A 17,695-nucleotide genomic window follows, 5' to 3' on the forward strand; every position below is an offset into this window, starting at 1 on the left:
GAAGTTCTTGATTTTTTAGTGTTCTGTTATTTTGGATGTTCGGCTGTCAGTGGTTAGAATATTTTGTTTAATTGTCTTGCCCTTTTTTTCTTCAAAATGTAATTACAGAAACAATGCCATGTTTACAAGGATCTCTTTAGAAACAACAAATTGACAGAATGTTTTGGAAACCTGCTTTGCTGTGTGGACAAGTCTGCTATTTTTGTTGTAACAGTGTGGAGTACACAGAGGTTTTGCCAAATTATGTCGTACCCTACTCTACACATACTCACTTTTGCTTTGCGTACCAAGTGTGCACTAAGTAACCAAACAACAATGGTGATATTTTTACTGTTTTTTTCTATTTTTTGATCTTTTTATCTTGTTACCATTAAACTTGAATCATGAGAAAATAGTGAACAATGTTGAGAGAAAAAAAAACACAAACCAACCAAAAGAAAAAAAATGTTTTGGGAGACCTTCTAGTCATGCTTAAAATATTTTTTATATTGTGATATGATGCATTCTTAATATTGGTGTTTGTCCCATCTGGTGGTGACTTTAGTTATTTCAGCATTTTTTTTAAACTACTTCTTTTCTGAACAGAGGTGGTGTAAATACTATATGATGCTACAGTTTGCAAAGTTATTAAAATTATGAAGATTGTCTTTTTAAGTTTATCATTACTACAAAAAGAAGTGTAAACCTCCCAAAAAAGCCACTAAACTAAAACAATTGCTAAATTGTTACTGGGAGACCACCATCTGGTCAATATTCTCCTCTCATGCATAAAAAAAATGTAGTTGTCCAGTTTTTATTAATGAACTGTTTTCTATCAGCCAACAACTACACTGATACTATATTAGCAATTATAATTTTTTTCATTTTACCATCATAGAAGACATTTTGTTCTGTGTCTTATCTGTCTTCTACACATTCATCTGGTCTAAGAAGACAGCTTGTTGTGTATGTCAGATTTTAACAACCTTTTCATTCTTCTTTAATAACGTAAAGTTCATTTCACCTAACAAATGTTTCTTGGTAATTATTTGCTGTAAATAGCTAATGAATGTTGCAAACAGTTCCTGCATTGTTGGAGCTCCCTTGGCCTGTGTTTAGTCCCTAATTTATTCTCCACTACAGCATGAAACTGCAGTATCCTCGGGTCTCTGATCCCAGTGCACTGGTGTGGCATTTTCTGCATCAGGGTTTACTCTTTATCAACTAATTACAGCTCATTTCCCTCTGAAAAGGGCTCGCTGTGAGCTGCAGTCTCAGCTAAGCAAAGGGGACATTTTCTTTGCCACACTGGGAGGAAGCCTTTAAACGCCAGTCACAATTAAAGTCAATATGGCCCCAAGCCTTTTTGCACTGGGCCCATCATGCGTCCAAACAGCCGATAAGATATAGCCTTAATTATTCATTATGAAACAAAGACATGTTTTTATGTTGACTCTCTTAATTGAGGAACTAGTGCAGCTTGTGGTTTAGTCACTGCTATTATAGCTGTATCCTAGAGACGTAAATGGAAATTTTATTACGGTGGTTGTTCCATAATCCAGTTTAAATTAAAGTTAATTGAGTTTTTTCTTTTTTTAACGACTAAAATATACGTAGAGCACACAGGTCAGGAGTGGCTCAAGAGTGGGTGATTCAGTCCTCACAACAGTATTATCTTTTTTAACCGTACTATTCTAACAGTATTATGGCCTGCTGCCATATAAGAGTGGAGATCATGTAACTGCCCATGGCTGTGTGTGTTTTAATTTGCTTGACCGTTCACAAAATATATGAAAAATATATGAAATTTTTTTTTAGAAAGTAATCAAAATCATTGAGTGTCTCTATCCAACTGATTATATATTGGAGTCAGTCAGATTCAAGATGGCTGCACCAACAAATCAACCTTAGCAAACAGAAAAATGTTTATGGCCTAATCAGTTTAACAGATATTGAGCTAAAATCTGGTGTGATAGTAGTTGGATGTTATCTATACATACTCCAAGTAGTAACAGAAAGTCCAAGATCTTTAAAACTTTGACATTAATTGTTAGTCAACCCCTTTTGTCTGTTAGCAAAATATCATATGAACCACTGGTAGATTTGAATGAAACTCTAATCCCTATTCATAACTAATAAAAATGTGAAAATTGTAAGTTGTTTCTTGATGTGAACACGAACAATTCATTATAATTACAGTGATGTAAGTGAGTTTGCTGCCTACATAATAATTGAGAATTGTAACATTTCAGTCAAGCAACAAAATTTCACATTTGTATTGTTGTGTCACAGTAACTCTTGTAAAAGACTAACAAAGTAGATAAAGAAGAAGATGAGTTTGGATTGTGAAACTTCAGAGGTTTGCTAACGTTACTTTAATCTTGAATTTATTTAAGAAAGGCAACTAGTTTGAGAAAGACGCAGGTTACATCTTCATCCTGAAAACGTTATGAAAAAATGATCTGCAGCTACTGAGTGTGCTGCATATTAGCAAGGACTAAAATAAGGTTTTTTTAGGTAGCTGCTGAATATCTAAAATCAGGTCTCATTTGACTTTCTTGTGCTGGTATCTCAAAGACCAAAGTAAAAATTTTGCAAATGAATCTGCCTTGTTGGGGTAAGGAAAACATTGATGTTTAGACACGTAAATGTTTTTGTGGCAGCTCATCAAAAGAGGAATGGGACAGGTTGTTTATTTGCCTCGGTTCTTTTGCCTTTTCAAAAAGTATAGAACTCATTACGGTCCAAATGTTGAAACATCAGTGATTCCTCCTAATTTTAGGTTTTCTGCCAGGGAATGAGAACATTTCATCAAGAATGAATGAGAACTGATGACTTGGTTTAGTTCAGGAGAAAACAAACATGTACCATATAAATTACCAATTGTTCTTAAACATCCACAACTGATTAGTTCAAAAATAATACAATTTTTTGCATTTAATACAATCAAAGCAGTTTTATTATTTAAAAGGACTAAAGTTGTTTTTTTAAGAAAGGTTTAATGTTTAGTCAGGAAAATATGTGTAAGTAGGATCATCAGAACTGCAAAGAACAGTTTTCTAACTAATCCTCAACAAACCTATTGCAAAGTCAAACTTAGTACCTTCACTAAATTTTGTTTGCAGAATCCACATGAGATTCAGCCGTAGATAGGTGCACACACATACACACACTTGCACACACACACACTGTTTGCCAAATACACAAGAGCAATGTTCTACAATTGTGATAATAATTGATTCTCTGCCCTTGTTGGTAATACGGTGTAATGAGAATGAGGATGATGCAGCAGCATATCCTCACAACTGAAAATCTACAACAAGCTTATATTGAGTATATTTGTTTAGTAAAATCAGTTTAACAGTGAATTGTATTTTACTGAAGTTTCTGCATTGTATGAATGAACTGAATGACTAAACTGTCATTAGATGCTTTTCGACCAAACAGTTATATATCTGGGGGTTATGAGGATTGTTAGTCCCACTGTAGAGTGGATCTAAGGACCAATGTGATTGGAGAATGCTGTGATTGAACACCATTTGTTGGTCATACGAGACAGCCAACACAAAAACATCACTTATGACGTTCAACAACAATAGTGGGCACCATACCTAAAGCTGTGGATGGCCCCTCATTTGGCAGGCCAGTCTACTTTATGTAAACTTTTGAAAAAACCCTATATCAGAGCATGTGATAGCACTTAACAGCGACAATTAAGTAGCTTCTACTTACTTATATGTAGAGCAATGCAAATGCAGTTTTAATAGGTATAAGTATGGACCAATCTCATCTACAGAGTCCCTTCTGAGCCAAAAATGTGCCTCCATTGAAGTAGGAGCTCAAAAAAGACCAGATAAATGTAGTTATATGGGCTGCATAGGGCCACAGTTTTGTCAGTGCTAAAAACAAACCAAAACAGAAAGGATACTACCTTAAATGTATACTAGGATTATTAATCGGTCCTTTGTGGTCTAAAAGTACCCATTGTAGAAGCTGAGGTTAGTGTCCTTTAGCTGCCATTTTTATACCTGATGAAACAAAGGTTGTGATCTGAAAAATTGATTTACTAGCATGACAAGAGATGCTGACTGAAAATAAAACTCATTCTCTCTTGCTGATTGCATGGAGCAGACTTTCTAAAGCATCTCCTGGGGTCTTGTTAGTGCTGGCATCTCGGTCTTCTGAACTAAACAAAAGCCCACACGCTAAAATGCTCAAGTCCTTTGACCTTCAACGGTTATTGTTTTGCCTACCTTTATTGCCATGGCTGCACTGCAGTTTTTTCAGCTTTGCCAGTGGAGCAGTAAAGGCTGGCATTCGCTGCCGTGTTTGGAGGGAAGTCCATGTCTAACTGCCTTGACACAACTGCCTCCAGCCTTATGGAGGCTCAGTCAGCCGGTTGTCCCCAATCCTGAAGATCAGGGCTCATAGTGGGGGGTACAAAACATCAGAGGACACAGCAGTCAGAAATTTCATTGCATCTGAGCGTGTGTCTATGTGTGTGAGTGACGGACCCATAAAGCATTTTTCTTTCAGCTTTTGTGAGAAAAGGAGCAGCTCTCTACAGGGGAGCTCAGTCTGCTGCTTCATGGTTACTTTCTACTGCTGAAGACTCCAAATGTGTCACAACTGTTCAAATAAATACATCATTTTTTTCACCCTCTCCGTAGGTGGATGACTGCACTATTTCTGTCCATTTACATGTCTACTGATCTCATTCTTACACCAGACAAAACGCATTTGAAAGTTACTATTTCTAGCCTGTTTGTAGAATTTGTTTCTCTGTGTCAGATGATGCTTTAGCTTCCTATTAAATGCTTTTATTGGGTCAGTGTTGTAACCTGAAGCTGTTGAGGCCGTATCAGTATGATGCCATTAAACTTTAAACAATATTGTGCTGAAGGATTGCCTCACATAGCTGCTACTGTAGCATTTATGCTTTATTTATCCTAAAGGGATAGTCCAAGGTTAAAGTGATGTTCTGTCCAATAAACTTTGCACAGAAAGTAAGAGAAATCGTGTTTGGTTAATTATTTCTTTGTTATAACAATGCTTCTTGGAATTAAAACTTATACTGTTAGAAAGGCTATTTATTTTCTCGTAAATGGTGCCACATTTGTAAAAAAAAATTCCTTTGTGAATTGAGCAGCAGAGTTGAGTATGTGAGTTGTGCCTGTGAAAAACTTGCCAAATCTTCTCTGCCAATGCCAAACAGCATATTTTGATATTGACTCTTGTCTGGTGCTGTTTATTGGATTTGAATGATTGAATTCCTAAGAAACAAGACATTAACAATTTATTCATTTAACACACAGAGACATCAGTATCATGTGGAAGAACCATACACGGCCACAGCAGCCTGGCACCGCTACTCACCAGCTTGGTCATAAACTGCTGTAGGATGGCATCCGATTCTTTAATCAGCATTTGTGGCAAGTTAGCCAACATGGTTGTGTTGGTCACTCTGAAACAAACAGCATGCCCAAGTTACAGCTGTTTATTGAGGTTGAGGTCAGGATTACAGGCAGGCCATCCCATCCTTTCCACTCCCAAATTCTGGATGTAGTCTATGATAAACCTCGCTCTGTGGGAGCGAGTGTTGTCATCTTGGGGGATAAATTTGGTCCACCTGATCAGCATGTCCAGTTAGTCAAAAAGTTGACTCACCACCCATCAGACAGATACATTCAGCAGGCTCAGCATTATTATCATATACACAGTTCATCTACGCTTTACACGTACACATTTGCGTAATAACTTGGATGTTCAGTTTGGAAAACAACAAACTAAACAAACGGTGTATGCAACATGTAGAGGTTCAATATTAGCTACTGTAGCATCATTTTACACAAGTGTGTTGTTTAAAAGAAGAAAAAGTAAATCTGAAAAGCAATTAATAATAGAACAACAACAAAAATCAAAAACCTGGCACTCATATGGCTAGCTGTTTGCCTAGCCTGGACGAAGACCTTCATCTTTTTCTCAATACTACTGTCTCTTTGACTGTCATGTCTGATAAGATGCAAACTAGTGATAACGTCAATTCAAAGTTCATTGAAGTATCTCTTTAGGCTCACTGTCACTGAATACCCCCTCCCTTCCAAAAAAAGTAACCACAAAAAATTAATGAACCACATGACAAACTTTCATGAAAATATTCAGTGAATGTAAATCTACAACTGATTAACTTTCGGAGCTAACATAATTTAAGATGGCAACAAGACCCAGCTCACTTTAAAAACAAAAAAATAGCTATAATTTAGTCAATTTTACAGATATTGAAATAAAATTTGATGTAGTTGTACTTGGGAGCCTTTGACAGCACATACTCTAAGTTCTACTCATTGTACAGGATCTTTGCTTTTAATTTTAGCATTAACCGTTGGAGTCAACTCTGCTCGTCTATCAGCAAATTATTTCATGAACCACTTGATGGACTTTGATGAAACTTAAAAAAAAATAAAAATCCCTGAATGTACATCTACAACTGAATAACATTCTGAGTCAATCCAATATGAATGCCACAGCTAACTGACATTAGCCCATACAAAAATTGCTATAACTCAATCAGTTTTATAGATATTGAGATACAATTTGATGTGGTAGTAGTTGAGAGTCATTCACAACAGATATCTCAAGCATGACATCTCATGATAATGCACGAGACTGCATAATGGTATTTTCTAAGTTTGACCAAAACGGCTGCAGTGAGACATTAGTAATCAGAGCACCTTCAGAAAGAGAAACCAAAAAAAAAAAAAACACCCCTTGTGCAAGATAAACTTCAGGTGGGACATGTCAACAGGCTCCACTGCAGAGTTTTGTCAGGATAGCAGCAGGGCACTGTTGGAATTCTGCACCTTGTTGCATCAAGCAGCTTCTTTGGCTGGATTAGGGCTCTGGTGTCCATCTGTCGGCCATCGGCTTACATTTAAGCTCTGCCATTTCACAGGTCCAGATCCAGCCGGCAGTCCTGGCAGGCTGCTTAGCTCTTTCAATGACCGAAGGGTATCTTTACTTTTGAATAGTCAACCAGGCAATGCTAAAGGAATATAAAAAAATTACATCTTATTTAGCAAGCTAGAGGTCACCGACTATTGGGTAACAAAAATTTAGCCAAAATGTAGTTCTCAGTGCACATTATCAGTTATATAAATCAGGATGAGGAGGTTATTAGGTCTTTTTTTGTATAGAATTTCATCATTTGGGTCCTGTTTTTATCATCCAAAGGTGAAGACGTGATAATGTTTTTGCCTGTGTCTGTATGTGTCTGTGACTGTAGTGTTAGCAAAATATGCACCAGTGGATGGATTATAATGAAACTCACAGAAAGTAATCACTGGGTGAACATCTACAGTTGATTAACTTTTGGAGTCAACCCCATTTGACATGGCCACCAAATCCAAGCGATTGTATCAAACACTAAAATTACTCTATTAAAGTATTTTTTTTTACAGCTATTAAGATAGAATTTGATATGGTAGTAGCTGAGAGTCATCCCAATCACATATGTCAAACACTACACATGAAACCCAATGAAGAAAACTGGCACTAATTTGTCTTGCCATTAGCCTAGACTTTTCAAGCATGACATGAAAAGTAGCAGGTCATATGCATTCCTTCAACTTTCATTTTCTAATTATATGATCTAGTATAAATGGAAATATTGGCTAAAAAGGAAAAAAAAACATAATAGGGAAAAAAGAGATAAATCTCTGGTTTAATTGAAAGAGGAGTTGGAGGATCAGGGTGCAGATTTCCATCAAAACTACCCAGAGAAAGACCAACAAAGCCGTGTGTATAGCCGAGGAAATCAAAAGCCATTCCTGCGTTTGGCCACCATGGATTATCCTGGCAGCTGACTAAGCAGTTTGCCCAGGAAAAGGCTTTAAAGGCTTTTAACACTTTGTGCTGCAAATAACGTCAGCATCATCTTGTGGATTTCCCAGAAGCTTACAGGTATTTAACAATGGTATTTAACAAGGCTCAGGAGTGATGCCTCGTGACAGGTAAACTAAAGCTTTGGGCGATGGATCAGTCTTCTACCCACTTATGTTCTCTTGTGCTCATTGGGATGAGTCTAATGGAGACAGACAGCTGAAGGAGAGAACAAATAAATCATCAACATACAACAAGAGCAGACATGAAACCTGTCGAACAAAGATCTGAAAGGTTGAAGAAAGCAGCAAACCAGATTTTCGTGGATTGCTGTAATAAGTAAAGTTGAAATGTGTATGCACAAAGAAACTAGACTTAGATATTTCTAGGGCAATAGACAAAACAGAAAGCAAAAAAAAAAATCTGTATTATAGATACAGGAACAGGATTATAGAAGCAGCATCTTGGTACTATAATCTTGCTTCTACTATACTTGATGGTGCAGAACACAATATTGGGCAAAAAACGTTATTAAAGATCTTTATTAAACAAATACATATTGCCATATTGTGAGATGTCACGCTCAGAATACATGTTGTAAGTGACTCTCATCTACCACCACACTAAAGTTTAGCTATATATCTGTAAAATTGACTGAGTTATAGCCATATAAAGAAGCAGACTTTTGAGATATTTTGCTAACAGACAAATAGGGTTGACACCAATAGGTAATGCTAAAATCTTGCACAATCAGTAGCAATTGGCGTATGTAATGTGAATGACTCTCAAGTACTACTACACCAGGTTTTGCACAAAAGCTGTAAAATTGACTGAATTATAGTAATTTCTGTTTTCTAAGTTAAATTAGGTTGTTTCCAATAGTTTAACGTGTAGATGTACAACCATGTACAATTCCTAAAAGTTGCATTAAAATCCGTCCAGTGGTTCATGAGATATTTTGACAACAAATATAAGTGACTGCAAATAGTTTGTCATCCGGTAACATTCAGAGTATCAGTCTCAGCTGCTACTACACCATAGTTTTGAGTTATACTCATTTTTGTGTGTGTGTTTTTCTTTTTAAGTCAGTTGGCCAAGTTGGGTATCTTGAAATGGGTTGACTCAAAAGTTAATCAGTTGTAGTATTTCTACAAGTTTCATTAAATCAATTTAGGAACTAGCTTTGTAGTTTGTCTTTTCCTAAAATTTGTTTAATTTTGTTGTTGTTTTGTTGTGCTCCTCAATGCCACTATATGTTCATACACCTTGAGGTCTGATGAAGATTTTTTGAAGTATTATAGCTATAATTGATATTATGTAAGAGTAATAAACTTGAATTGGTTTCAGCAACTTAAAAATACATTTATGTACATACAAACCCACACAATACCATCTGTGAAAGTTAAAGAAAATATTACTAGCCTGTCAGATTGGGATTGCAGTTGTAATAGAACTGGCGGGCACCACCCACCTCCACTATGAAGCAAAATCACTAAGATCCTGGATCTGGATCCTGGCATAAAAACAATAATTCCACCACTCATTGATCAAGACATTATTGGTCTTGCACCATTGGGTTCTCATTAATGGAGCACCATGGTCCTATTTCTTTAACATATTTGTTCTTTTTAAGAACCCCCCCACACACACACACACACACACACACCACTCTATACACCTTCATGTAATACTCAGGGAGCTTGTTGATTGAAATGAAGAGCTGCATTCAGACCACAGGCCTGTGAGGGAACGATAACGTCCAGATCATTAACAATACAGACCTGCTAATGTCTACATGTAAATGTCCTCCTTTGTCTTAATGTGTCTCTATCTTGTCTTAATAATACGATTCAGTCATACTCTAGGGCTCTTTGGAGTTCGTTTTGTTTGCTTGTTTGTTTTTAATAGTCTTTTGCGAACGGCAAAAAGACGATAATGCTCTTGTTATGTTTGTCTTTGTGCATGTGAGAGTTTGTCTGTCATTGTTTGTTTGTTGTTCATTTCATTTTTAGTAAAATATCTCATGAAACACTGGACAGATTTGAATGAAATTTTAAAAAAAGTAATCATTAGATAAACATCTACAATTGATTAACTTTTGGATTCAGCTGACTTTCAAAATGGCCACCACAACCATATAAACAGAAAACTTGCAGTAAATCAACAGGTTTTACAGATGTTTGCCTAAACTTTGAGTTGGTATTACTTAAGACTGATCCACAACACATATTCTGAACACTAAGATATTGCACAATATCAATGGAAGTACAACGGAAAAGACCAGGAGACACAAATGTATAATTATTGCTCACCACCAAAAGGTGAAATGCAGGTGATAATGCTTGTGCTTGTGCATCTGTGCGCCCATGTTTTTGTTAGTTTCATTCAAATTTGTCTAGTGGCTCATCTATAACGATACAACTCATTTCAAAACGGCCACCACAGCTAATCAACCTTAGCCAACACAAAAATGCTTATAACGTGGACAAATTTACTGTGCTAGTTTGATGTGGTAGTAGTTGAGAGTCATCCTCAGCTACTAGTCTGAGAGCTCACAGATTTTGCGAGATCTTACAATATGCCATAAGATAGCACATACCATTTACAAAGTTTGACATTGTACATTCAAAGTTAAAACTCTATTGTCTTGTTGAATTGATCTTGTTCTCCCCCCATTTCAGTTTTGGAAAACACTCACTCAAACTAGTTTATCTTCATCAGGCTTTCATGATTGAATACTGAATATCCATGTAGAAGAATACTCTAAATTGCAATCCTGAACTTTGTCTTGTTGCCATCATGGAACTTTACCAACAATGTGTTATGATTTGATAACGTTCCTGATTGCATGTCAGTGTCAGTGGAAATAGACTTGAGTGTAATGCCATCTAACTGACTAATATCCATTAGGTAAAAAAACGCATGACTGAAGCTTGACCAGTAGAGCTGAGCCCAGGGCCACTACTTATTCTTAGGTGTCTTTGCCACCACACACGCACAGCACTCTATCTCAGTGCACTCAGCGCCGACTCAATCGATTGAGTTAAGGAATAAGAATGATCACATATGGCTGGGGGCAGAATGAAACACAACAGGCTCTGCTGCAGGTCTTTGATCTCACACAAACCCTCTCAGCCTGTTTTGACATTGCCTGATTACAGATGGTATCATCAAATCCCCAGTCTGAACTTTGACCTTAGACAGAATGAAATGAAACTGAGCTAAGTTATCTAATCCATAACCCCCCACCCTTACACAGCTCTTTGTTTGAGGAGCCTGATGTCCACTTGTCTAACTGTGCACTGGGGACAAAAAGTTATTTGTTGTTGCTATAATGACATTAACTTTTCACCTCATGATTAACTCTCAGCCATGTTAAAACTGATAGTTTTCTCTACATTGACAATTTGATATGCATAGCATGGTCCACTGACTCTACTGAAGAAGTGAAATGTGCAACATCCTTCTGCAAACCAGGAAAAAATACCTCAAGGCCAGTTTAAAATGGAAAAAAGGACCTTGCTTTAATTGTCATCTGCAAATATTTTCATCATAAAAGGCCAAGCATTGCTTGAAATCTTTGATAAAACCTTGGAAGCCAAGGCTTTAAATAAAAGATCTCATGTGATTTGTTTGTGCTTTTTTGTTGGGGATTAGGCTCCACTCCCCCTACAAATTGTAGCTCAGCATTTGTAAAACTGACTGAGATAGAGACATTAATGTTGGTAAATTTTGTAAGCTGCAGTAGCCAGCTTAGATTTGTTTGACTAGGCCTTTGGTGCCAAAATTCTAAATAAAGATCTTGGAGAACATGTTAGCATGCATGATTAAAATCATTCGGCCATTTTGAACTGTGTTACCTCCAAATGATAATCAATTGTAGATGTACATCCTGTGTTTGCTTTCTGAGAGTTTCATTAAAATCCATTCACTACTTCATGGTATATTTTGCTAGCAGACAGGCAAACACACGTGTGCACCCACACACACACACAGAGCCAGTTGCAGTATAGCCCACCTTTCTTGTGTGTATGTTGCTAATAATTATCCTACTTCTTTTCAATAGCTATTTACCTCTTTTTTCCATTTTTAAGAATCCTAATAAATTTAGACAGATAAATAAAAGGTTTGCAAGAGAGAAAGATGAAAAAAATTTACTAAGTCCCTGGTTGTGTGTGGTCTATATTTTATACCAAAAGATTGCTGAAGCTGGGTGTCAGCTACAGCACATATATCACACTTGCCACCATCGATCTTTGATTGAGTTCTCTTGCTAACCCAAGGGTTTTAACTCACACAGCAGATTTCGACTTGGAGAATGGAAAAAAAGACTGTAGGGCATAAAAAAAGGAAAAAAAAAGACTTAATGATACTAGAACAAGTCACAAATGAGCTCAGCATATTTTTCTGTGACACAGCATGATGTGGATTACTGAAAATGTCATTTATTCTGGTTGAAGCTGTGTCCCGTCACTTCACATCAGAGCAGCAGCATTGGCTGATTGAGTTTCTGCAAGGTGATCTGTGGAAATAACGTTCAGCAGCCCACAGCAGACACAATGGGGGTGTAGTGCAGGGTGTTTGGAGATCACTAGTAAGATTAGGCCTTTGCATTTGTAGTCTGTACCTCTTCTTCTATATCACAATAGGTCTTGTAGAAGGCATAACGTATAACAGTAGCTAACTGCTTTTAGAGTAGCTTTTTTAAGTGTGTATGTGTGTGTGCAGACAAGCGTGGGATGCAGAATTCAAAACATTCAGCACTGTCAATTATGCAAGCACACACCTTATTCACAGCAACCTGTATTCATCTTACGTCTGCTCATGAATATTGTAACAGGTGTCATATTATCTGCCTTGTTCTCTGCACTGGGGTGATGAGCATGGCATTCCTTTGGCTCTTATGATTACTGCACAAACAAGATGCCTAAAAATAAACAAAAGTCAAAGGGGTATAGTTTAAAATACAAGTTCTACCCATAGAAACATCTTGTAAGTTTTCCATCCTATAATTTTTAATTGTTGTAGTGTGCATAGAACATGTTTAAATATTAGAAAAAATGAACTGTTAGTAAGTGCTACAAGGTGGAAATGATGAGGGTTTATATCTAACCAATATTCTTTTCTGTCTCTGCTTCTCCTCAGGTAACCGATAAGATGGTGGCCAGGGAAGCGACTGGGCACAGCTACCTGGTGGCTTGCTGGCAGCCCATTCTGCTCTTGATGCTGGGCACCGTGCTGTCGAGCTCCACCACAGGTTGCCCATCCCGCTGTGAGTGCAATGTTCAAGAGCGCTCTGTGATGTGCCACCGCAAGAAGCTTATGACGGTTCCTGAAGGCATTCCTGCAGAAACAAGACTGCTGGACCTCAGCAAGAACCGCATCAGAACGATTAACCCAGACGATTTTGCCAGCTTTCCTAACCTCGAACACCTAGAACTCAGTGAAAATACTGTTTCCACAATTGAACCTGGAGCGTTCAATAACCTTTATGGCTTGCGGACATTGGGACTGCGAAGCAACAAGCTGAAGCTGATTCAGCTGGGTGTATTCACAGGCCTGAGTAATCTCACAGAGCTGGACATAAGTGAGAACAAGATTGTCATCTTGTTGGACTACATGTTCCAGGATTTGTACAACCTTCGGTCTTTAGAGGTGGGTGATAATGACCTGGTTTTCATCTCCCACCGGGCTTTTCACGGCCTTAGTAGCCTTGAGCATTTAAGTCTTGAGAAGTGTAACTTGTCCTCTGTGCCGACAGAGGCTTTTACCCACCTCCACAGTTTGATCACTCTCAGGCTGCGCCACCTCAATATCAATGTCATACGGGATTACTCTTTTAAACGCCTCTATCGGCTAAAAGTGCTGGAAATAGCCAATTGGCCATACTTGGATACGATGACTCCAAATTGCTTGTATGGATTAAATCTCACCTCTCTGACCATTGCCAATGCCAACCTGACTACTATTCCTTATGTAGCCCTGCGCCATTTGGTTTACTTGCGCTTTCTTAATCTTTCATACAATCCTATCCATACCATCGAGGGAAATAAGCTTCATGACCTTTTGCGTCTGCAAGAATTTCATCTGGTTGGAGGCAGACTAACAATGATTGAGCCCTACTCTTTCCGTGGCCTAAATTACCTGAAAATTCTAAATGTTTCTGGAAACTCCCTTAGCACTTTGGAGGAGTCTGCTTTTCATTCAGTTGGCAACCTAGAAACACTTGCATTGTATGATAATCCCCTGGCCTGTGATTGCCGACTCTTGTGGGTTTTTCGACGGCGCTGGAGACTTAACTTCAACAAGCAGCAGCCCACCTGTGCCTCTCCTGAGTTTGTTCAAGGCAAAGAGTTCAAAGACTTTCCGGATGTTCTGCAGCCAAACTACTTCACGTGTCGCAAGTCCAGGATTAGGGATCGAAGGCCTCAGCAGAAATTTGTCGATGAAGGAGCCATTGTTCATTTTGCTTGTCAAGCAGATGGAGATCCTGCCCCTGCAATTATGTGGCTTTCTCCACAGAAAAAGTTTATTACCACCAAGACAATTGGAAGGCTCTCTGTGTTGCCAGATGGCACCCTTGAGGTACGCTATGCCCAGATTCAAGATAATGGTACTTATGTGTGTATAGCCAGTAATGCAGGCGGAAATGACACTTCTCTTGCCCACCTCCACATTCATAGCTACTCACCTGACTGGCCACACCAACCCAACAAGACATTTGCTTTCATATCCAACCAGCCAGTAGAGACTGGTGCTAATGGTACTAAAGCCAATGTCCCTTTCCCATTTGACATAAAGACGCTGATTATTGCGACCACAATGGGTTTCATCTCCTTTCTTGGTGTTGTCCTATTTTGCCTGGTACTGCTGTTCCTGTGGAGCAGAGGCAAAGGCAACACTAAGCACAACATTGAGATCGAGTACGTGCCACGGAAATCGGACGCTGGCATGAGCAGCACCACAGTGGATGCTCCTCGCAAGTTTAACATGAAAATGATTTAAAAGAGCTGTGGTGTTTATTAATTTGGAACTCAAACTTAAGACAAATAGGAAAAGAAGACATTTTCTTTTCTCTCTTCCAAACCTGTGGATTATGGTGTGGTAACATAGAGTAATGTTTTGTTTTTTTTTTTTCTTAACTGGTGGACTTGACATAAGGCCAGTTCCTGACTTTCTAAAGTGGGAGGAAATGTAACCACACCCAGTACCATGATCATTTCTACAAGCCCACGGGGCATTCATTGAAAGTCAAATTTGTTATAAAAAAATCATATTCCTATGGATATCTAGTGGAAAAAAATGTTGAAAAAAAAGAAAAATAAAATATTTCAAACAGCCAAACTATGAGGGCAGATCATATTTGGATTGTTGTTGTCTGTCTGTATCTTCATTTAATAATGTTTTATGTTTAATGATGTTTTTTGTTTGATTGTTTTTTTAGGGTTATTTGTGCTGTTTTGATATATTTGTTTGGGTTGATGAGCGCATTCAGACATAATGAGGGTTTATTTTTAGTTATTCTATGATGCATTACAATTTTGTTAAGAGTTAATACAATGTACTATTGGTCTTTTTGCTTTAGCTTTTCTACAGACACATTTATTCTATGGTATATCCAAGATTTACTTGTTTCACAACTTTGTAGACTATTTACTAGCAAGTATTCTCCTCAAAAGTTTGGAAAAATACATAAAAGCATTGATTTTAAGTGAACAATTTTGGAAAAATGCAAAACTGCAGATGTAAAACATACTTTTAATTTGACAGCAGCTAACTGATAACCTAAAAAAAAATGTTGAATGACGAGTTAAACAGTTACATTGATGAAACCTTAAAAGATTATGACAAGCAAATTTGTTTTTTGAAATTTAACTGGATGATACCAAAGCCATCTCTCACTACTACAATGACCTTTAGTGTTGCACATAAAGGATTACAGTTGTTTGATTGATTGAATCTTATAAAAGCAATATTTAAAACAATTTTTGGACATAAAAAAGTATCATAAAAGTGACTTTCTTCTGTTTAAAGTTGTATTTGTCCAGTATTGCAAGACTCTCCCAAGGCACACACATGGAATATATAACACTACAGAATCAGAACAGGCATTTTTAATGTGATGTTTTAACTTATAGGGGTTAGAACAATCATTCTACAGTCAAACTACATGGCAGGTATTAGGTTCTTGTACCACTGTGCTAGTTGGCTGGTAAATTGTTCATGAGGGTCAAATGTCTTGGGTGTAAATTTAAAATATATTTGGTTTGAGCAAATACAGTGAAATAGAAGCATTTTAACTCAGATTTTAACAGTTCACATGAGGTTGTAGTTTTGGTTTGCAATGGTACGAAAAAAAATATTTAAAAAAAGGACCAACACCTGATTAGCACTGTAAGTGATTACACATTTTTAAATTACATTTCAACTACAATTATGTATATGATAGTATTATTTTTATGCTCAACACAATTGCAAAGAATCAGAATAGTGGTGCTCTAATTTTGGAATACAATGTGCTCCTCAAGCTATGGCATATTTCTATCATTGTTTGTTTCTTCTTTGATTTTTGTTTTGTTTGTTTGTTTGTTTGTTTGTTTGTTTTATTTGTGTTTTTAATTATTTTATTTTATAACTGACGCTTTGTCCATGACTGTACTTTCCCTCTCCCATTTAAGCCATGGAAATGTTACCTTCCTGGATCTTTTACAGATTTGCTTCTCCCCAGAGATATACGTTGTTTGTAAGGAGGTGGGTGGGAAGAATTTCTGCATATTACGCTCCAATTTGGTCCTGCATATAAAATCCAAGGGTTACAGCCTTAACTTTTTAACTGCACACTATGGACAGCTGGGATTTGCAAACGTGTGTAAGGATAAAGTTATTTATGATGGATGACATTACAAGTAACGTCACGGTAATGGCTGGAAGTATGGACAAAATATGCAGATGGGTGGACTGACACAGATGGTTTCACCAATGGAGCAATCTGAAGGAGCTTTGGTGTAATCCGTTTTGCATAAAAGAGAAAAAAAAAACACTGGATGTGGCTCACAGTTCTCCCTCTTGCTGATTATGAATGCTCTTTGTTCAAAGTGTGGCTACTGTATCTAGCCTTTTCTTGGTCCCGAGTGATCTGGGGATACTGTTTTTTGATTTCTGTTATTCCTACATTTTAGTTTTGACCCTGGGTTATACTAACTATGTATAGTCCAAGCCAACTTTTTACAAAAAAAAAAAGATATTAAAAAAGAAATCTATGGAAAATACATTCAAATTGTTCTGTGCAATAACAGTAATATGCAGATTTTTTTTTTTAATTAACAAAGTTTTGTTGATGTTGAATTGTTGAGAATATGGTATGTTGTAATAAACAATCTATGGACCTTTTTAAACATGCAGTCGTTTTTCTTGACGATAAAAACATTTTAGGTGAAGACCTAACAGCCAAAAATGACAGCTGTGTTGTTGGAAGTAACTCATGAATCACACAATCGCCAAGTTTTTAAACGGACCATATTGTCCTGTCAATACTTGCTAACCATGCGCAGGCTGAAGCCCAACTGCACAGTTGGGTGTAGCTACAGTGTGTCAGTGACTGCTGAACAACTTACAGTAATTTTGATTTTTATGATTGAATACCTCATTAAATGCAGGCCGCAAGGTAATTTGCCATTGTATGTTTTACCTCTAATTACTTGTTTACAGAGAAAATTGCAGTTCACTTGCTCACTCTCCTTGCCTCTTAACATTAATTAGCCACCATTAGATTCGGATCACAGGCTTTATGATATGTATAGGGAATATTATCAATTTAGCCTGCACAATTGGTGGTTTT

General features: G+C 37.3%; 1 protein-coding gene across 2 annotated transcripts in view; it reads left to right on the plus strand.

The window, feature by feature from the left end:
- The window catches only part of lingo1a (leucine rich repeat and Ig domain containing 1a), a 165,293-nt gene extending 148,041 nt beyond the window's left edge, over nt 1-17,252 (plus strand). For both annotated transcript variants that reach the window (XM_017430011.3, XM_017430010.3), the window contains one exon: nt 13,003-17,252. In XM_017430011.3, coding sequence (XP_017285500.1) covers nt 13,015-14,862 — 1,848 coding nt within the window. In that variant the 5' untranslated portion in view covers nt 13,003-13,014 and the 3' untranslated portion in view covers nt 14,863-17,252. The remainder of the gene's footprint in view (nt 1-13,002) is intronic.
- Nucleotides 17,253-17,695: the final 443 nt, after the last annotated feature.

This window comes from Kryptolebias marmoratus, linkage group LG11, assembly GCF_001649575.2.
Source record: "Kryptolebias marmoratus isolate JLee-2015 linkage group LG11, ASM164957v2, whole genome shotgun sequence".
In the NCBI taxonomy this organism is placed as follows: Eukaryota; Metazoa; Chordata; class Actinopteri; order Cyprinodontiformes; family Rivulidae; genus Kryptolebias; species Kryptolebias marmoratus.